Source organism: Rhipicephalus microplus, chromosome X, assembly GCF_043290135.1.
Source record: "Rhipicephalus microplus isolate Deutch F79 chromosome X, USDA_Rmic, whole genome shotgun sequence".
Classification (NCBI taxonomy): Eukaryota; Metazoa; Arthropoda; class Arachnida; order Ixodida; family Ixodidae; genus Rhipicephalus; species Rhipicephalus microplus.
In genome coordinates this window covers 52,960,904-52,982,958 of record NC_134710.1, presented here as the reverse complement: position 1 = coordinate 52,982,958, position 22,055 = coordinate 52,960,904, and the positions used below count along the sequence as shown (strand labels likewise).

The window sequence follows — 22,055 nt, the reverse complement described above, 5'->3', positions numbered from 1 at the left end:
GTGCTGACACAGAATGAATGAAACAAAAAAGTTCAACTCCTCCTGCGGGATGTCAAGGAGCAACTTTTTGCTGGACTCATACGCAAGCCCCTAACCACTGTCAATGATTTCATTGCGGAAGCTACTACCATGGAACGGGCACTTCAGCAACGCTCTCTACAGTACGACCACCAAGCTTCTGTTGCCGCCGTGTCAGCTTTCACCTGTGGACAGGACTTATCAGCACTCCGCGAACTTCTGCGGAGCGTGATCCAGGAGGAGCTCGAAAAGGTCCATCCCACTTCTGCTCACCCAAGTGCGACGATTCTGGGAGATATTATTCGCGATGAACTCAGAAGTGTGACCCAACTATTGCTCCCAGTGCATGTAGAAGCTCCCGTTCTGTCTTATGTCGAAGCATTGAGGAGTCCTTAACCTTCTACCGGACGCCGGCCACCCTCTACTTTCTCACCATCGCCCCGTCAATTCCAACCTGCAAATACCTACGAGAGCACTTTCCAGTATGACGTTCCGCGTGAAGTCACCCGTAAATCTGACATATGGCGCACCTCTGAACACAGGTCTCTTTGCTACCACAGCGGCGAAGCGGGCCATGTGTACCGCCAGTGTGCGTATTGCAGGATGGGCCTTGAGGGGTTTTACCATAACGCGTGTTGACCCAGCAACGGGGAGCGCCGTCGCGAGATTCAGCAATAGCTATCAGCGCAGCAGCCGTTTTCTCCTGCACAAAGCCACCGGCAACGCTCACCTTCTCCTCGGTGCCTCGGCTCGCCTAGTCATTACGCCACATTCTCTGGTGTACGAAACAGGTCCCAAGTCTTGGCCCACGACAAAAAAACTGAGGCCAGCGACCTCTGAGGGTAAGGCCGCTGTTGACCGAAGTGACAAACATCCTCTACCACGACACGTTGACGACACCAATATTTCTGTCACGAAATTTTCTGAACGTGAAGCAGCGATTTCCGCCGATATTTCTATAACCGTCGACAATCACTCGACTACTGCACTCGTGGATACTGGCGCCATTTACTCCGTTATGAGTGATCGATTTGATTGATTTGTGGGGTGTTGTAAAAAAACGCTGCCCTGGAGAATGTGCGTCATGCTTTGACGTAGAAAATCGGTGTGCGGGGCCAATTTAGTATTTCAAGGTGCGCAGGAATCATCATGATGGTGATAGCGGTAAAACTATGAGCGGGCCTATGCGCGTGCTCGTGCGCGTACCACGTGAAAAGCTCCCGAGCCACGGGGACAGCTCGGCTAACCCCAGAGAGCAGAGCGAGAGCGCAAGGACAAGTTCGGGCCACGCCCCGGCTGCTCGTTCTGACCCTCCGTGTCCGGGCCTCGTCTCGGCGTTGGAGTCCTCGGGTGCGTCCTGGACTGAGCATCGCCCCACCTCGCCCCAACGTTCTGAAGTGGCATTCGTCACGGCCAGCTGCTGTTCTGGTCTCGGAGCGAGACGCTGTCCCAGGTATGTTCGCGGCGGACGGGCGGTACGCTGTTCTCGGTGGTGTACAGGCAAGCCCAGGCGTTGCCCACCGTACTGGGATGCCCCTGGCGGTTATCTTCTAGACCGGGCCCCGCCTCGGTACGAACTCCGCAAGCACAAGGGTTTGCCTCCTGACTACCAGAGAGCTCAAGGTCAAGCGCAACAATCACGCCCCAAGAGTAGAATGTGAGTGGAAGAACAAAAACATTAACTCCCTTTCGCGTAGGACCGTGAAACCGTGTATATATGTGTTAGTTTATGTTGTGTGTATCCCTTTGTCCGTCTTCGTGTATATAAAAGTCTCTCGTTGTCCTCGAACGTCCTCTGTCCTGATCTGGCTAACCTGTGCCACAGTTGCCCACAGGGGTTTAACATCCCCAAACCACCATATGATTATGACAGACGCAGTAGTGGAGGGCTCCGGAAATTTTGACCACCTGGGGTTCTTTAACGTGCACCCAAATCAGAGTACACGGGCCTATAACATCTGCACCTCCATCGGAAATGCAGCCGTAACAGCCGTGATTTGACCCTGCGACCTGCGGGTCAGCAGCTGAGTACCATAGCCACTAGACCACTGTGGAGGGGCTCCGTTATGAGTGGTGACTTCGCGGCTGCTCTCCGAAAAGTGGAGACGCTATTAAGACGATGGTGTTCAAGACACTGCTATTAGACTCAACTTCGTCTTTAAAGTATAACGCGAAAAATACTTGTTTATTTACCTGCGCTCGAAAGGCACTGTGCTGTAGCTTGTGCATCCCCGCGTCTCTCGCTCGCGCTTTTCTTTTTTCTCGTTTCCTTGTCCCAGCCCAGAATGTGACAAATAATCAACATTCTCGGCCGCCCAAAGTTAAACACATAGTTAAAGTGAGTACCGTCTTTGTATCCGCCTTATCACAAGCTGACCGCCTTGCAACTTGATCTTGCAGGAACGAATGAGACCGTCGGCACTGCGGTACACTTTCGTGACCCTTGCAAACTTCCATAGCTGGCGAGGCGTGTTGTCTGCATGCACGAGAACGATGTCACCTTGGTTCAATGCTGTATTTCATTTCGTGTCAGCAAAGTGTGCAGATCGTAATTGCAACAGGTATTCTTTTTTCCAATGCTTCCAAAAACTTTCAACCAGCAGCTTCCTGTAGTTGTGTCTGCGTATGGCGTCTGCTCGTCCGGAATTACAGTTGACTTCATCAGTGGTCGCATACGGCATGAAAGTCAACCTTCGCCCAAGGAGAAGTTCGGCTGGTGTCAAAGTGCAAGGTTCTCCTGCATCTGTCTCGATGAAAGTCAGAGGCCTAGAGTTTACGACTGCTTCGACCTCCGCCAGCACTGTTGATGTTTCTTCGTAATTCAGACGAGCTTTGCCGATAATGTTTTGCAGCGGAAGCTTCACTGATCGCACCAGGCGCTCTCACCATCCACCCCACCAAGGAGCATTTGGTGCAATAATCTTCCACGAAATGCCATTGGCGCTGAGGTGACCAGCGACGTCCTCTTCAGAGAACATTCGGTGTAGTCGCTTCATGTCTGCCGATGTCTTGTGAAAGCTTCGTGCGTTGTCAGAATAGATCACCCTAGGTAATACTCTCCGAGCTGCAAATCATCGTAGGCACAGCAGGAAAGCCTCAGATGTCATTTCCGCCCCGCCACGGTGGTCTAGTGGCTAAGGTACTCAGCTGCTGACCCACAGGTCGCGGGATCAAATCCCGGCTGTGGCGGCTGCATTTCCGATGGAGGCGGAAATGTTGTAGGCCCGTGTACTCAGATTTGGGTGCATGTTAAAGAACTCCAGGTGGTCGAAATTTCCGGAGCCCTCCACTACAGCGTCTCTCATAATCAAATAGTGGTTTTGGGACGTTAAACCCCACAAATCAAATCAATCAAATCAGATGTCATTTCCGAGACAAGTACAAGATGCACGACTCAAGATACGGCGCACGTAAAAAGTGCAATGTAGCACTTCCTGTCCCCTTTCTCCGTGCGCGCATAAAGAGGGCCCGCGAAGTCGACTCCTACAACTTCGACCGGGTTCGTTGGTTACACTCGATGACTTGTTAACCAAGCAGTCTCAGCACTTCCTGGGCCCGCACTGAAACGCTTGGATATATTGCAGCCATGCAGCACTCTTTTTACCAAAGAGCGAGCTCGACAAATCCAATAGCGTCCCCGAAGCTGCTAAGTGTATCTCTAACACCTCCATGTAGGACTTGAAGATGGGCTCTGTTTGCCAAAAGTGCCGAAAAGTGGTTGGTGGCTTGACGGCATTATGATTGGGTGCTTGACATCTTGTGTGGAATGCATGAGATATAACCGGCCTCCAACCCGAAAAATTCCATCTTTGTCTATGTAAGGACGTAGTTCAGCGATCCGAGATGTAGACTCTACTGGTTGGCCGTTGGTCAAAGCGGTAAGTTCTTCAAAAAAGCCTTGCTCTTGTGTATATCTTATTCAATACTGTTCAGCGTTCAGGATTTCTGTTGCCACAAGATGTCCCGTATGATCCGTCCTTTTTCTGCATCGCTCAATAAATCTGAAAACCCATGCAGTGACTTTGAGTAGGTGCTGAAGCCTGCTGTACTGTTGAATGTCGATAATCAGAATAGAGAAGCGTGTCATTAATGTGACGTGGACTGTTGTAACTTCACTTTGGGTGGCTTCCACTATGTCTAGTTCACTGCGCTATGTCTAGTTCACTGAACTGTAGAGACCATTCAGACATCGGTTTAGTTAGCCACCTGGAACCATGCCACCATTCTGAGCTGCACAGCAGTCTTTCAAGCGTCCCGCCACGCTTGAGTAGGTCAGCCGGGTTGTTCGTTCCAGAACAGTATCTCCACTTTGATGGATCTGTAGTGCACCTAATTTCATTGACTCTGTTGGCTACGAACTGTTTCCACTTTTTGACATCACCTTTTATCCATGACAACACAATGGCGGAATCTGCCCACATCATGTAGTCAACATGAACATTCCTCAAAGCACTTTTCACGTATGCCAACATTCTTGAGCCGATTAAGGCAGCCAGCAGCTCCAATCGCAGCAGCGTTGTCTTCTTAGTGGGTGCTACACAGGACTTCGCAATCAACAGTTTCGGCTCCTCAGGACTTGACACGACCTATATCGCTGTTCTGTATGCCGCTGAACTGGCATCGAAGAAAACATGTACTTGAAGCACATTCGGCTTCCTTGCTCCGCCTCCCAGATAGCGATGAACTATGACGTCTTGCAGTTGCAGCATCTGGATGACCCAATCAATACATTCTTTTTGCAGGTCACTGGGTAGTACTCTATCCCAGCCAATCCCTCGTATCCACAGCTTCTGAAACAATATTCATATGGCAATAGTATATGGTCCTAGAAATTCCAATGGGTCAAATATTTTTGATGCTGACTGCAAGACAAATCGTTTTGTGTCCCTCTGTGATGTCAAAAACCGGAATAGAATTTCAACCCAAAAGTTGAATTCATCCTTTGCAGGATCCAAACCGAACCCAGGACCTTGACCGCAACAATTCATGTAGAACGACCATCTCATTAATAGTAGATTCTATTTGATTTTCAAGCATTTGCCACAAATTTCCTGAATTTGTTGTCCATTTCCGCAATGTCATGCCGGCAGATTTCATTATTATACGCGCTTCTCGGCAAAGTTTAGCGGCTTCCTCTTCTGTGTCGGCACCAGTGACAGTCATCCACGTAAAACGACTCGGCAAGAGTTTGCACTGTTTGTGCCATGGCAGCCGGTGCTCTTTTTACGTGGTAGAGAATAGTAGCTTCGAGCAAAAATGGGCTACATGTAGCTCCAAAAAGTACTCGTGTCATCCTCCACTCTTGTAGCTTGCCCTTGAATAAATCTTGAGCAAACCAGAGAAAGCAGAAAGTGCCTCTGTCATCCTCTCTAATCGCAATCTGAAAGAATGCCTTTACTATGTCCGCGATAACTGCCACCGGGTGGGTTCTGGAGCGTAGCAGAATTTGCACAAGGTCTTGGTATAATTGTCATCTTTTTCAAGGCAGTCATTAAGGGACTTGCATTCTTTGGCATGTGATGAAGCGTCAAACACCACTCTCATTATTGTCGTCAGTGCTTGTTCACACATGACTTTCTTGTGCGGCATGTAATATAATTTCGTCACCTCTGCAGGTACATCACTGACTACTTTGGCGTGTCCTGCCCTCAACAACTCTCTTATAGTACGGTCATACGTTTCAAGCAGTCCTTTCCTGGAGTCGAGACGGTTGACAAGCTTGTCCAGTTGAGTAACAGCGACTTGCTTGTTGCTTGCAAGCTCGAAATTATTCTTCCAAGAGAGGGCCACTTTAAATCTTCTATTTAAAAAACTAATCGTTTGCTCAAAATGCCTCATAGTGTTGCTCATTTCAGGTGGCTTGTTTATCGTGTCCGTAATTCCTATGTTTTCAAGTTCCCAAAAGTGCAAAATCTCGTCGGAATTGGTAGCTTGGGCTTTTAGCAAGCACATCATCATTTGTGAAGTAGTTGGTTGGGACACCAAGTGCGATGTGCTTCTTTGGAAGGTCCATCCAAGCTTGGAGTTCAGTGCGATCAAAGATTCGTTGCCTTTGCACCGTGAAACTTCACCGGTCAACACTTTCCACATCTGATCGGACCCGATAAGTACGCTGATGCTACTCTTAGTGATGATAGATGGATGTTTGAGCTCATCGGCGACATCGTTTCCCAGCTTCTTGAAAGAGGCAATGAAGGCTACGTCCATTGAAGTCTCTGCGACGTCTTGGCAGATGCTTGGGATCTCTATCGCAGTTAAGACTATTTCCGTGTCAGAAAATTGGCTTCGCAGTCGTAGTTCTATGATGCGACGCCTCTTAGCTTCTTGTTCCGATGTACTTGCGAAAGTATTGAAGGCTATTCGAGTTGTTGTCACCCTTTTCAGCTGGAGGTGCTTGGAGTGATCTTCAGTTATGAAACTGAAAATTCCTCTGACTGCCACCATCAAAAATGCCTCGTATACAGCGGCAGGTGTCATCATTCATGGCCCATGCTCTGAAACTCTGAAGGAGAACGCAAATGATAGAGCCTTCCTTGACAAGACTTCTTCCAACTGATGTGCAGACTGTCATAGTTTTTTGGTTGTTCTTGTTAGCATAGTCCGACTTCTGCGAACATCTATCAGGATCGCACATGCTTGTAGCGTGTCGAACTTGGCATCTGGAGCGGGAAATCTTCTTTTTGCATTCCCATGCACGATGTCCTTTGGTGCTGTACGGGAAACACCTTTTGATGTTGGAAAGCAGTTCCTTCTTAGGTGTCAGTGACAAGTCGGCTGTGCAGGCTTCCGATCTGTGATGACTGGATGAGCAAAATACGCAGTTGTCCTTTTTTTTCGTTCCGAGTTGCTGTGAAGCACAAATGACGTTAGTTTCCCACGCCGAGAGTACGTCGACTGACTGGCCACGGGGAGTATTCCATGTTCCCGTCCACTGTCATCCATAAAATCACTCTTCTCTAGGCTTTCCAGCTCGATACACAGGAAGTTGAGCACACGGTCCAGTCCCACGGGTGTAGCTTCAGCTCTCGAGTCATATGCCAACTAGACGGCACGCGATCGGTGATACTGCACGACTATATCCCGTGAAAGAGCATGCAGTAGGATGTCCCAGAGCATTGACGAAAATGATCACTTGTGTACACCCAAAGTCTCTAAGCCTCGAATATTAACGAGAACTTGGTCGTACAAGCTGCGCAGCGCTTTGATGTCAGTCGATGAACGGACAGGGCTTAACATCTGTAGCTTGGCAAAATATTCTTGCTCCAGGTGCGTCTTGTCCCCAAATCGCTTCTGTAGCATGTTGATGGCGTCACTATAGCAACTTTATGTCGTCAGAAGGCATGCAATTACTGATGCAACGTCTCCTTTCAGATACAGTCGCAGGTAATTAAACTTCTCTGTGGCAGTGATGCGATTGTTACTATGAACAATTTAGTCAAATTGTTCCCGAAATTCGGTTCGCCTTTATAGGTCTTTTAGAAAAAGGAGCAATTGTGAGTTTAGGCAATTTAACTTCATTTCCGTCTGATGGTGCCGCAACTGTCTCGGCAACTGTTTCTTGAGTTCCGGTCGATGTCCTTAGCATGCAATCTTTCTTGCTGAGAATCTATGCGAGAATGGGCGTAGCACTGTCCTCGTATTGTAAGACGGCGTTATACTCGACTTTGAACTCCTCGTGAGATATATGCTGCTTAATCTCGTTGTTCAAGTTTTTAAGCTCTTCGTTATTAGCCTTCAGCCTCTCATATATGGAATCGAGATGGTCATAGGAGGCAGAGTCGTTAGCGAGAAGAGCACTTGCCTCGTTTATAAACCTCGTGTTCTGTGCTCGCCGAGACATCCGCTTCAACTTCAGTCAGTTCATGCCGCTGCAGTTGACTGGTAGCCGTCCGTAGAGTCCTGGTTTTCAATCCCGGTTCTTCGGCACCAAATATTAAGACAATGGCGTTCCAGACACTGCGATCAGACTGGTATAAGGCAAAACATACTTGTTTATTTACCTGCGTTTGGAAGCACTCTGCTGTAACTTGTGCGTCCCCGCGTCTCTCACTCGCGCTCTTCTTCTTTCTCGTTTACTTGTCCCAGCCCAGAATATGAGAAATAACAACGCCACAGAACGGCCCGCAGCTCCGTACTGCCGGTAGTCATGTAGTGACGCCGGTTGGGAGGTGCACTGCCCGAGTACATATTGGCACTTCGACATTCACCGGGACTTTCGTCGTACTGCGGAAATGCAGCAGGCAGGTCATCTTGGGATTAGACTTCCTTTGAGAATATGCGGCTATTATAAATCTCCGAGAATAGCTGGTGTCGTTTTCACGCAACGAACATTCTCAGGATTGTGAATCGTGTATGATAACGTTGCGTGTATCCAACGATTCAGTGACAGTACTACCCCGTTCCAGTGTTCTGGTTAACGTGCTGAGTGACATCAATCAAACGGCTCTCGGAGTTGTGGAAGGCAATGTGTCCATGTTCTTGTCTCATGAAGTATGCTTCGCCTGTGGTCTCATAGAATGGACCCAAGATCCTGCGAAAATTCTACTAACAAATTTTAGTCACGAATACCAGCACTTCATGAAGCAGTGTGTCATCACTTACTTCGAAGAAATCGGAGACACCAAAGCCAGCTTCTCACTCGCGCAACTCTCTTCCGGTCCTCGCGACGACAAACAGTCTCCGGTTAAGCTTGATGTGAACTGCGCACTGTCGACTTCACAGCAAGAGAGCCTTGCTGTGAAGTCGACAGAGAACGAGACGCCATCCAAAAGAACAAGACGCCATCCAAAACCAAGTACAACAAACGCTAGCTGATGACATCATTCAGCCATCTACAAGCCCATGGGCATCACCGGTTGTGTTGGTGAAAAAGAGAGACAGCACATTGCGTTTCTGTATTGATTATCGCAAACTGACCACCGTGACAAAAAAAAAGACGTTTATCCGCTTCTTTGCATCAACAACTCACTCGACTGCCTTAGAAACAACCTATATTTTTCATCCATGGATCTACACAGTGGTTACTGGCAAATTGAGGTCGATGAGCGTGACCGGGAAAAGACCGCCTTCATTACTCCTGACTGTCTCTTCGAATTCAATGTGCTTCCTTTTACACTGTACTCTGCTCCCGCGACTTTTCAACGAATGATGGACACAGTTTTGTCCGGTCTCAAGTGGCAATCGTGTCTTGTCCATTGAGATGACGTCGTCGTCTTTTCTGCTGACCAAATCCCTCGACACGCAAAAGTAATAATGACACTTGCTACGCAACAGCCAGACACCCACTATATCCTCGTGTCAATATAAAATGTGTATTTAAAAAGCAGCTTTTTTTTTCAAAAAATAAGCTGATAGGCCAAGACAACTGCGATTGTTTTCATTAGTTCAGCCAGGAAAAACAAAAGTACCAGGTCTGTAAACGCACGCAACAAGGGAAAGTAATGAAAATGTGTGCATAGCAAGCTAGCTCAGCAAGCTAGCCGAGTGCAAGATAATGCAACCACAATAGTCCTTGTGCCTTCACAAAAGCACATTGGTTTGGGTTACACAAGAATTACAAACAAAACCATATTTTGGCAATTTTTTTTGTTCAGTGGCCATATAACGTACTTCTATTCCGTATACCGTTTTCCTTGTAACATCTCGCTTGAGTAGCCGCCCACGCCAAAGCTCCTACGTTTTTATAATTTGGCCAATGAAAAGTGGTCGTTGCCGCCTATAGAGTCAGAACAAGACAAATGCGGCAGTTGGCCCAGTTTACATACAAATATAAAGAAATCATTAGTATTTTCTGGGTATTTTGAGAAGGAAAACTGAAGAACTTTAGTGCTTTCTGGCTAAAAGTTGCAAAGGGGTTGCATATTCAATTTATTTCTTGAGCAAGTGGAAAAATTCCTAGTATTTTCTGGGTATTTTGAAGAGGAACCTTTAAGCACCTTAGCGACTTTCTGGCTGAGAGCCGTAAACGCGTCGCATATTCTATTTATTTTATTTGCGAGAATGTACCAAAAAAAACATCCCACGTAAATTAAAATAAATTTGATCTATAAGCTTCTATCGCTAACATGAAATAATTAAATTGATGAAAGTAAAGGATAAACTTTTGTGTTCTGAGAGTTGAAGCCACATGTTAGTCATTTTTGCATCCAATCCAAGTCACATAATGACTGTTGTGTGTAGAGTGAAAAAAGAACTGATCGTCTGTGTGAGCCATGTTTTGCGTTCTGTGGCATATAAATCTGCAAGAACAATGTAATTGTGACTACCGGGGAGTATTTTATACGCTGAAAAATATGGCAAGCTGCAAAATGCAATTACAACACCATTGCTTTACTCAGGCGAAAGTGACGCCCAAACTGTTTGTCGGGCATGTGAATTGCAACCTCAACATCCCTCTGGCGCTTGTTGTAGGTCACGTCTCAAAGCCAAACGTAACAACAAAGGTCGCTGGCTCAGCCGGCACTGCCATTTTTCATATTCCATTTGTGACAGATAACTCGCTCGCTGTTCCGCCGTAGCGTGGAAGCGATTTGGTTTATTTTTCCATATTAAGCGCCTACTCCTAATTTTGACGTCAACACGATTCGGGCTTCTGAACCGTCGCTTGATTGACAGGTTTAACGACCAATCAGCATTTATTTTTGCATAATGAGCGCACGCTTGCAATTTGGGACATCACCACAATGTGGGCTTCCCACTCGTCACTTGACTGATAGGTTGAACGACCAATCGGGGAGCCCCATTGTGGGCCGAAAAAGGAATAAGGAACAAGAAATAGCAGTTCGTTATACGGCCACAGGAGCTACCCAGTGCACAATTACAGCTGCCACCAAGATCAGCAGCACAAGCGTTTTAAAAAGTCTGACGCCAAATCATACGCAAACTAAAGTTATGTAGGAAGAGAAAAGAGATTGTCAATGAACTGAGACTAAAACTAATTTAGGTAGGTGTCTTTATCTGTAGCAAAATTTTTTCAAATGCACAGGGTATAGAGCACAGGAAAACCCAAAGGGTGCAAATGTAGCAGGGGCTCCACCCTTCAATAAGTAAATAAATAAACGAATAATAAATAACTGAAATCATTCAATGAAATTAATAAAATAAAATGGGGCAATTATTTTGTGACTTATCTAAAAGAGCCAAATCCAAATTTTACGACTGAATTCTAGCAATAGTAGATTACGTACACATTAATTGCAAAATGGTTTTGAGGTATATTGATACCATGAGTACAACAATGAAAAAATCATGGGAATAGGGAGTAAACTCGATTATACTGACACTAGCTAACAACTGCATTTTCCTCAGTTATGCTTAATAGAAGTTTCGCTCTTATAAAAGAGCCACGATTGTAGAACTGGCTCTCAATTAAAATATGATATGAAACTATGAGTACATTTGGAACAACATAGTAAAACAAGTGTGATCATTAAAATTGTGTCCACCTTTGTGGATACAGAGTCTATTTTAGTCCCTTCTTTCTGCATCTGCTTTGTTATGACAGTAACACACTGAAATGCAAAACTTGGCCGGTATGTCGAGCCCCATAAAAAAACTCACGAAAACGGAATTTCACATGCACTACGTAAGTGAATAACGATTTTGGTCTTACCATCCTGAAGCTCTCCTTTAGCAGCAAACTTCTTGAGTGCCTCATACTCCTTTTTGCTTTGATGATGCTTGCTCAGCAGATGCTGAATAGCTTGACTTTTGCCTGCAGTAGGTGGAACTTGAGGCGCTTCAACAGTCATCATTGGTGACTGTGGTGCAGGGCTGCTGACACGATGCCCTAGGGGTACATCCTCCTTAACGTTGCTGTCCTGCTGCTTTGGTGGTGCATCTGGTACTGCCCTGGGAGGTAGAGAAGGACGCTTGCCCCAACCCCAGTGGGTCATTCCAGAACCTTTCACTGTATTGTCCCATTTCTCTTGTTGAGAACTGTTGCTTCCTGTCAAGTCTGAGCCTTTGAACCCTGCAGGCTTGGCTGACGACTTTACTTCTGCCCTGTTCAGTTGCATTGTGGCGGTATTTTCAGAGGGCTTCGAGTGAAGGTCGGGGAAGTCCTCATCATGGAATTGGGGGTTTTCAACCAGGCTTCCACCCCTGGTTTCTCGACCACCACGTGCTCCTCCCCCGCGTCCCGACCTTGACCGGAGGGTGTAAATTCCTTCATCTTCCCAGCTGCGCTCGTATTTCTTAGGGCCACGGCCATAGCGCCTCCATCTCCGAGCTCTAGGAGGCGTCGGTTCTGAACGAATATCGTAGCCATATACTCTCACAAGCTCCTCACTTGATTTAGGTCCCTGCTCCTCCTCGCGATACATGTCATGGTCCCAAACACCTTCTCCATGCCAGAGCTTCTTTGGTCGGAGAGAGCCCCTGCCATAAAGAAGGAACATAACTTGCAAGATATGCATGGTGGAAGCGGGCTCCAGTCTTTTTGGAGCAGCTTTGGGAGCAGTAATAATGTGGTTTTGGAGCAGCTTTGGAGCAATAAAAAAGGAGTTTTGGAGCTGCTCTGTGGCTGCAAAAGGTGTGTTCTGGAGCATCGAAATTCAGTTTTGGAGCAGATTTATTAAATTATTGAATTAAATTTTTGCATTCTGATCAACACAAAAAATTTCAGTGGTTTTCACTAAGCATGCAATGCTGATCAAGTGACCAAATTTACCCGAAATTCATATATATTAAACCTTAGAAAGTCAAATGTGAAAGCCCTGCAACTAAATAAAAAACATAGGTGGCATTCTAGACCTCAGATGAATGAAAAAATTTGGCGTTAAAATGTTGCAAGGTTGAAAATGTAATTAAAACAATGTATCTAACATGAACAGCACCTGATGATATTTGGTGTTTTTTGGCGCAAAGGCCATTTGGTGGGCAAAGAGCGCCAGTTATTGGACTAGAGATGTGAACAATGATTGTGACTAGTGGCTGTATAAGGGCCTTAAAATTCCTGGTGCTAAGGTGGGTAAAAACATAGAAGTAACAAAATCATGACGATGTCGTGAAATGAGTGCAGTATCAATGGATGACAAAAGTTTGTGTCATCGAAAACCGTGATGGACATGTATGGCACTAGCATAAGTGCCTCGATTGTTCGCATCCTTGCATCCAAGGGCCATGAGGGAAGTGCTTTGTTCAGTGTAGCCACGACAGCGGAGACCTCTCTAGAGAGGTCGTGCTACAGAATACTCGGGTATATCACAAGAAAGATACATAGTTCTCTCAGAAAAGCAAACAATGATTTATGTGTGAAAAGTGGTTCCCTACTAACGAACATTGCTGGGTGAAGTCCCATATGCTCTGCCAATAACCCCTGAGCTCTAATTTTAGAAAAGGTTTCAAGTCGAGTACAGGAACTGGTATCGATGTATTGGTAGTGGTTTTCTTGGCGAATCCAGCTAGCTGGTCCACCAGAACGTTGCCTTCTATTTAACGGTGTCCTTGCACCCAGAAGACTACAGCATGCTGCTTAGATGAGTAGACTGTGCATAACAGTGAATAAAGTGAGACAAGGACAGGGTTTCGTGCTTTTTATAAAGTTTTCAGGGCTTTTACTATGCTTAGGGAATCTGTATATATAATTGCCTTTTGTGTTTTTATTTGTTTATTGTGTTTAACGGCCGCAAGTATTGCATAAGCTTTGCTGGTGAAAATGGGTGAATCAAAGTGCAGAACGCCGGCTTCCGAAAAGGATGGGCCAACAGCTGCGTACGAGACAGAAGTTTTGGTCTTTGAGAATTACGTAAAGAACTCAGGACATGTGTATTTCTGTTGCAGTTCTAGGAAATATGTCTGAATATGTGCAATTGGTGCACGCTTCATAACCTCCAAGAAAGACATGTCCCAATCTATCGCCTGCCACTGCCACGGTGGCAGGCATACTGCAGGAGCCATCAAACGGTGTTCAAGTGGCATGCGAGTTTCCTTCGCTAGGCCCCTCACACACAGTGAGTACGGCTGTCTCATAGAAGGTTGTTTCTCAAACACAGCAAGGCTTGACATTACATTAATTGTAGAATGTGAAGGATGTTCCTTGTCTGCATTCATTTTAAAGGGATATGCTGTACTCAAAGACAATTTTTTTAATATTCACCCTAGAGCAATGAAACTTGAGCTGTTTATGGAACTTTTTATGCTGATTTCAAATATATAATTAGTTTTCTTGCAAGTTCCTTACGTTTAGCTCTGCAATATGACAAAGTGAGAACCTTAAACCTTTTACTTCCCTTCTTTTCATCCCTAAACTTCCGTGACTTTTTTGCCAGTCATAGTTAATAATGTTTCAAATAAAGTGTAGATTACAAATAACTAATTAAGAAGCACATACAAAATACGTTATATTCATGAAAAATAATAGACATAAAAAGGCCATATTTCACCTATCTTAGCAAAAGTTTACATAAACTTTGTAGTATAAAATAAAATATTGAAATATAAACAAGATAGTTGTATTTGTCATACTTTGGAAAAAATTTGGACAAAATTTAATACAGATCCGCTCACTAGAAGTGCCCCGAAAAAGGAAGCGCACATTGGAAAAAATGACAAAAGTTTGGTTTTGGTAAAAACGAGTTTTAAAGTTAAAATTGCCTTTTTATTTATGAAAGATGTCTATAAATTCGATGAAATTTGCAAATCAAAAAGAACAGTCCTTCTTGTAGTGACCACTGCCTCTAAAACACGCCAGCACCATGAGTTTGTCTTTCTCAACTTTTTCGAGCCGACTCCTCACAAACATTTTGCTTGCAGACAGGGCCATGAAACACTTGTCAAACTTCTTCCACTCCATCTGGCAGAGCTTTGTGCGAACGGCGAGCTAGAAAGAAGTTCGACAGGACTGCGAAATCTAAACTTAGTCCAGTGTCAAGGGACACAACAGTGCCGATGTCATTTTGCGGCCACGTTTGTGTCACATACCGTGGTGCATAATGGCAATGTCATACCCCCTAAGCTTCCTCACTGTGAGCTCCTTCGACTTCGAGAGATTGGCACTGACTCATCCATTGCCGCATCACAAAATTTTTGGCTGATGGCTGTGGACGACTTTTGATGCATTCACTTTTGCAAGCCAAAAACTGCTGCGAATCCGACCAGCTGCTCATAGCCTATTACTAAAGAGTGCGGCACCACAGCTGTTTTCACACGCGAACAATGGCTTTTTTCATTCATAACAGAGACAAATACACTAGAAAATACACTAGTTTAAAGGCACCTTGTGCTCTTTAAACGCAATTTTAAAGCATTTTCGATTAGGTCTTGATATATATATTTTTTTTCCAGAACAGTAGAGGTACCAATTTTATAACAGGCGAAAATGAAAAATCAATAAGTTTGAAAAAAACTCGTGTTTTTCGGCCCCCATCTCCCTTAAGATAATATTTATAAGACATGTAACGTCTCTGTAGTTGGAGCGACCATTTGTTTGATTCCACGTACAGGCTTTCCACAAGGCTAGTGGGAAAAGCACCCGTAGAGAGACGGATGCCTAGATGATGAACAGGGTCAAGCATTTTAGAGGCAGTAGGTGTCACAGACTGATATGCTATTGCCCTATAATCTAGGCGAGCACGTATGAGGCTTGTATACAATTTGATCAGACACTTCTTGTCACTTCCCCACATAGTGCGTGACAACACTTTTAGAACATTCATGGCTTTTATGCACTTGTTTTTTAGATACTTGATGTGTGGTATGAAGGTTAGCTTGGTGTCCAAGATTAGGTCTAAGATTTTGTGTTCAGTATAAACAGAAAGACGTTGCCCATGTAGTTGAATAACAGGTTCGAAATGGACGCCTCTCCTCCTGGTGAACAAAACACACTTGCTTTTCTGTGCATTCAGTTGGAACCCGTTTTTTTCTGCCCAATTGGAGACTTTGTTCAAACCAAGCTGAACCTGCCGCTCATACATGGGCAGACCACAATACTTAAAACCAAGCTGCATGTCTTCAACATATGCGCAGTAAAACATATTTTGAGGAATAGACAAGCACAGAGAATTTATATTGATAATAAAAAGTGTGCAGCTAAGTACTATCGTGCTCAGTATGAGCTACACCACCCGAGCGCGTGGCTGAGCGCGCTGCAAGGTTGTACAGTAGCGCCAATCATGACATGTTTTCGAGCTATCGAGAGAAGGTTTGGCTGTTAGTGCAAATACACATCGCCCCTATTTGTTTTCACGCTCACCCTCGTTTGCCCCTGCGGTGATATCAGTTTCAAAAATGATAACATCCACCGTGTCTTGACGACCAAATTTTGAGCTACTCGACAAGCCGAGCTTCACAAAATATGTGATATCTAGCCTTGCTGTTTCTGTTTGCTTCATTTTATTCAATTGGGAATTTCAGACTAATGTGCTACTTACTGTATTATGTGAAAGTAGCAGTGTCTAGCGCGCACTGTGAAACACTGGAATGCATTATCACATTTGAATATGTCCCGAGTGCCTAACAGTGTGCGCCTGTGGATAGTTTAATTGTTCTAGAAGCAGTACTCTCAACACTAAATAGCAGGGATGACAGAGAGGTCTAATAAGACTGTAAATCGCACCATCCAAACTTACAAGAAAGAAGGCCGCATCAGCAATGCACCACATAAACACCCTCGTGCAATGACTGCTGCTCAGGATGCCGACATCCGCAATGCCGCGAAAGCAAGCCCCTTCAGTACTGCCAGAGATGGCTGTGGCCGCTGGAGTTTCCGCAAGCTCATCGACCATAAAACGACGGCTAGCAAAAGGTAAACTAAAGAGCTACGTTGCGGCACAGAAGCCGCGCCTCTCCTTGTCTAAAAGAACGGTGCGCCTTAACTTCGCAAAAGAACACGCTTCTTGGACGATGGACGACTGGAAAACGGTACTTTTTTCTGACGAGTTCACGTTCACCACACACTGGGACCAAAAGCAACGTGTCTGGTGCCCTATGAATGGCCGCTACGACCCCCTCTTTATGCAAGAAGTAGCATCATTGAGGCCGTTTGGGGCAGAATGAAGGCAAGGCTGTGTAGAAGAGGGTCACACAGTTCATCCACCGATGAGCTATGAAGCGCTGCCGAAGAAGAATGAATTCGCCTTCAAAACGAACGCAGTTTCATTGACAATTTGTATGTGTCACTACCATCCAGAATGCAGGATGTGATTACCACATGAATTTACATTGAGATTACCGTGCAAGGGGCCATGACCCCCTACTAAGGCGTGGCGACCGCTTTATCTGCTTTCAGTTCCCGTCAGTCGCATTTTCGCATCTTAATACTATCAGTGCAGACACGTCATCGGTTCATCAGCAGCCGTTCAGCATTGGGTCCGCAACCAAGCACTATACAGGAAGTTACTTTCCGGAATAGAAATTTCCATAAAGTTGCTTCTTATGTATTTTAGTGTAACTTTATCTTATTATATTTTTGTGCAGAATTCTGCCTTTTCACAGTACTCGTGGTATTATTATGCTCCTAATTTCTTTGATTGCGAGAAATTGACTTTCCTTCGTCATTTCAGGCAACACTTATGAATACTAAAAGTTATTTTTGAAAGCAAGGAAAGTTTATTATTCGAGAACACTGAACACGATCTCATGTTGACGTATTCATGAAAAATACTTCCTGCCTCCACATTTTCTTAGCGAACTGACTGGAGAGTGGTATATGGTAATAACTAGTGTTATTAAAATGTATTATTAGCGTAGTTACAAAAACAAGCAATGGAACAGCTGCCGCGCCCACAGAATAAATGCTGCTAGCAATTACCGAAACGGTAGTAATAACAACACGATAGGGATTGACAGCACAGCTCAGCTAAAAATTATTACTGAGAATACTGCCCAGCCCGAGTCGTCACCGGCTCTTTGATTTCTAGAGAAGCATGACAAATTTTGAAAGTACGCAATTCAAGTATAATAGTACTTTCACATCCATTCTTGCACGAAGTTTACGCTTAAACTTTGATAAGATTCGCACGACATGTCTTGTGGGCGGTGAAGTCACTGCATTGTGCTCAAAATTTTTTTCAGTATAGACAGTATCAGTGAACAAAACGAAGAGCAAAAAGTTCTTTCAAACAAAGAAGGGCGAGGGTGAAAGCAAGCATGTGGCGGTGATGTACATTTGCTGGATAAGCCAAACTCTCTCCTGGTAACTTGAAAAAATGTCACCATCGGCGCTACTGTACAAACTTGCAGGCACACTCAGCCACATTCTCGCGTGATGTAGCTCATACCGAGCGCGATAGTACACCACCTTGCGGAACTCCTGTGTTTTGGACAAATGATTGGGACAGAACACTGTCCACTCGGACAGAGAATGTCCGATTTGACAAGTAACTTTGGATTATGGTAAACATTCTGCCACGCACGCCAAGGTGGTACAGGTCTCTTAGTATTCCAAAGTGCCATGTTGTATCGTAAGCCTTTTCGATATCGAGGAACACAGAGAAAAAATATTTCTGATTTGTGCCTCCATACGAACAAGGTGATCGGTAGTGGACCTACCCTCTCGAAATTCGCACTGAAATGGGTCGAGCGAATTGTTTGTTTCAAGGACATGTACGAGTTGGCAGTTTATCATTTTTTGAAAAGTTTGCACAAGCAGCTTGGAAGTGCAATAGGCCTATAACTCGAAACTGAGGAAAGGTCCTTTCCCTCTTTCGAAATGGGAATAATTATAGCCTCTTTCCAGGAAGTACGGATAGCGCCAGAAAACCAGATAGCGTTGTACAAGCAAAGTAGGGTTTTTTGCATTTCAAATGGTAGGTTTTCCAACATTTCGTACACTACACGATCGGAACCTGTGGCGGAATGACTGCAGGAGTTTAGTGATGTTTGGAGCTCGGCTAAGCTGGAAGCTAGGTTGTATGCGTCATGTTTTGTTTTCTAGTTTTTACTTTTCAATTCTCCTTTTGTATTTTTGGAAGGCTTCACTATAGTGCAAAGAGCTGAACAATTGTACGAAGTGTGTGCCGAGGAAGTGTGCTTGATCTTCTAAGCTGTCACCTTGTGTGTTAATGAGAGGAATTGAATGTACTTGTCTTCCTGCTATTCTTCTAACCATGTTCCATACTTTAGCCTCCTGAGTATATGAATTGATGCCCGATATAAAGTTGTGACAACTTTCCCTTCTTGGCTGGTGGTGCATCCTCCTTCCTTTATGTTTTTTAATTTTATGTTTTTAAAATTTGTAAGCTTTTCTGCTGTCAGAGAGTCTTGAAGCAGCTTTCCTGCTTTATTTTGCTTTCTATGTGCATTCTGACACTCACTGTTCCATCAAGGGTCGTATCGCCTGGTGGTCCATCCAGTTTGTGGGATATGCTTGTTCTGGCATCAATAAAAAGTGCTGTCAAAAAGTCTACAGCTGCATTTATACTTAATTGACATATGTCCGACCAATTTAAGCAAGTAGCTTTTTTGAACTTTTCCCAGTCCGCTTTGTCTGTCTGCCATCTGGGAGCATGTGGAAGACCTTTGTCTATATGTGTACTTAGAATGATCGTGAAGTGGTCATTTCCAAAAAAGATTGTTGATCACTTTCTATTGTAGCAGGAATAGAAGCGATGGGGAGACAATGCTGAAATCTATGCATGAGTAGCTTTTGTTGGCGAGGCGAAAGTATGTTGGTTCTTTGATAATGATATGTAGGTTTTAATGGTGCAAGGGCCATGTCTTGGCCAAAGAGCGCCATGGAAAAAGGTGAAAGAGTGGCAATCATTTGCAATGTAACAATGACATGTGCAGTATATCAACTAAGATGATGCTACAGGGCTGTATAAGGGCCTGAAATTGCTCGTCTTAAGACGGATAAAACATAATATCTTAAAACCATGTGAGTGAGGTGAAATAAATAACTAAAGACTAATGGCTATACTTATAGTAAAAAAATAAGCAAAACTTTGGGACTGAGATCTTATTTAGCACATTTGCCTCATCAGTGCCCTTAAACACAAGAGCTGTGAGGCAGGGTGCTGTCTGTGCGGCTACTGCAAGAGCAACCTTCGGACGGAGGCCGTGCTACAGGTCACCTCGAAATATAGTGTTAAAACTATGTACTTCTTTTAAAGATGCCAACAACAGAGCATCCCTACCTATAAATATAGAAGGGTGCAGTGAAAGCTGCTATGGATACGGCAGTAAAAAATGTTTTTTTTTTCTGATAGCATCAAACTCGCTGTACTCGACAAGGATGTGGAGAAATAAGTGCTTCACCAAATTTGTCACAGCTAGGTTGTTCACCACACAGGCTGACTTATATACTATTGCCCCATAGTCAAGACGTGAAGGTACCAGGCTTTTGTACAGATTCATGAGGCACTCTCTGTCACTGCCCCAGGATTTGTGCGACAGTAACTTCAGGATATTCATTATTTTCATGCATTAATTTTTAAGGTGTTTGATGTCTGATACGAATGTTAGTTTTGCATCCAAGATTATACCTAGGAACTTATGTTCTGTGTTTACGGGCAGACGTTCACCTTTCGTGACAATCTGAGGATCAGGGCGTAAGCGTCTTTTTCGTGTGAACAGGACACATGTGCTTTTTTGTGGGTTGACTTTGAACCCATTTTCATCAACCCATTTGGACCCTTTGTTTATAGCAAGCTAGACCTGTCGCTCACAAAGGTGGAGGGAACACGATTTAAAAGCTATCTAGATGTCATCAACTTATGTGGAGTAAAATATGTTATGGGGTATGTACTGACGGAGAGAGTTCATTTTCATAATAAAGAGTGTGCAGCTCAGTACCGCACCCTGTGGTACTCCGGTTTCCTGTACAAATGTTCGGGACAAGACATTGCCGAGTCGAATTTGGAATATGCGATCATACAGGTAAATTTATTGTTACTGAACATATTACCACGTATACCCATATGCGAAAGGTCTCTCAATATCCCAAACCTCCACGCTATTTCATAGGCCTTTTCCATGTCAAGGAATACAGATAGAAAAAGCTGGCTATGGACAAAGGCTTCACGTATGCGTGTCTCAATCCGTACGAGATGATCGGTGGTGGATCGGTTTTCTCTAAACCCGCACTGGTATGGGTCTAGCAGTTTGTTTGATTCTAGGAAGTGGAGTAGGCGGCAATTAATCATTTTTTCGAAAACTTTACAGATGCAACTGGTTAATGCTATAGGCCTGTAATTTGATGCAGACGACAGATCCTTACATTGCTTAAATTGGAATTATCACAGCTTCCGTCTAAGAAGAGGGGATCACACCAGAAAACCAGATAAGATTATAAAGAGAAAAAAGAGTTTTTTGTGTTTCTGAGGGTAGTTGCTCCAACATCTCATACAGTATGGTGTCAGGACCTGGGCAAGGTGTGTTGCAACAGTTCAGTGCTCTCTGGAATTCTGCTAAGCAGAATGGCTCACTATAAGCTTTGATTTTTTTAGATTTCCTTTCTAGGTTTTGTTCCAACTGTGCTTTGTATTTTTGGAATGCGTCAAAGTAGTGTGAGGAGCTCGATATATTTTGGAATTGTGAACCAAAAAAGTTGGCTTGCTCCTCCAAGCTTTCTCCGAGGGTATTTACTAATGGGAGAGAATATGTTTGTTGGCCTTTAATTTTCTGGACTTTGTTCCACACTTTTTTTTCATCTGTGTATGAATTGATGCTTGTAATAAACTTTGTCCAGCTCTCTCGTCTGGTTTGTCTGCATGTTCTCCTTGCCTTCGACTTGACCTGCTCAAAATTTTCCAGGTTTTCTACTGTTGGAACATCACAGAGCGATGCGCACACTTTGTTCTGATTCATCCGAGCTTTCCTACAGGCATCATTTCACTGTGAGACTCGCCGTTTAGAACTCATTCTGCTCGTTTGATTAATGCACGTATATGTGGCATCAAGAATAAAAGCTATGAAATACGCGACAGCCTCATCTATGGTCAGAGAAGACAACTCAGTCCATGTCATGTGAGTAAGAGTTTGGTACTGTTCCAAATCAGCTGAGTCAAGCTTCCAACTCGGAACCTGCGAAGATAGTCGGCCTTTCTTTGGCACGCTCAAGATGATCGGAAAGTGGTCACTCCCACAAATGTTTTTAA

General features: G+C 44.5%; 1 protein-coding gene across 14 annotated transcripts in view; it reads right to left on the bottom strand.

Moving 5' to 3' along the window:
• The window catches only part of LOC119176042 (uncharacterized), a 475,621-nt gene that overhangs the window by 154,024 nt on the left and 299,542 nt on the right, over positions 1-22,055 (bottom strand). For 13 of the 14 annotated variants that reach the window (XM_075881071.1, XM_075881080.1, XM_075881083.1 and 10 more), the window contains one exon: positions 11,630-12,396. The exons of the other annotated variant lie outside the window; for it this stretch is intronic. In XM_075881071.1, the coding sequence (XP_075737186.1) occupies positions 11,630-12,396 (767 nt within the window). The remainder of the gene's footprint in view (positions 1-11,629; positions 12,397-22,055) is intronic. 14 annotated transcript variants of the gene reach the window in all.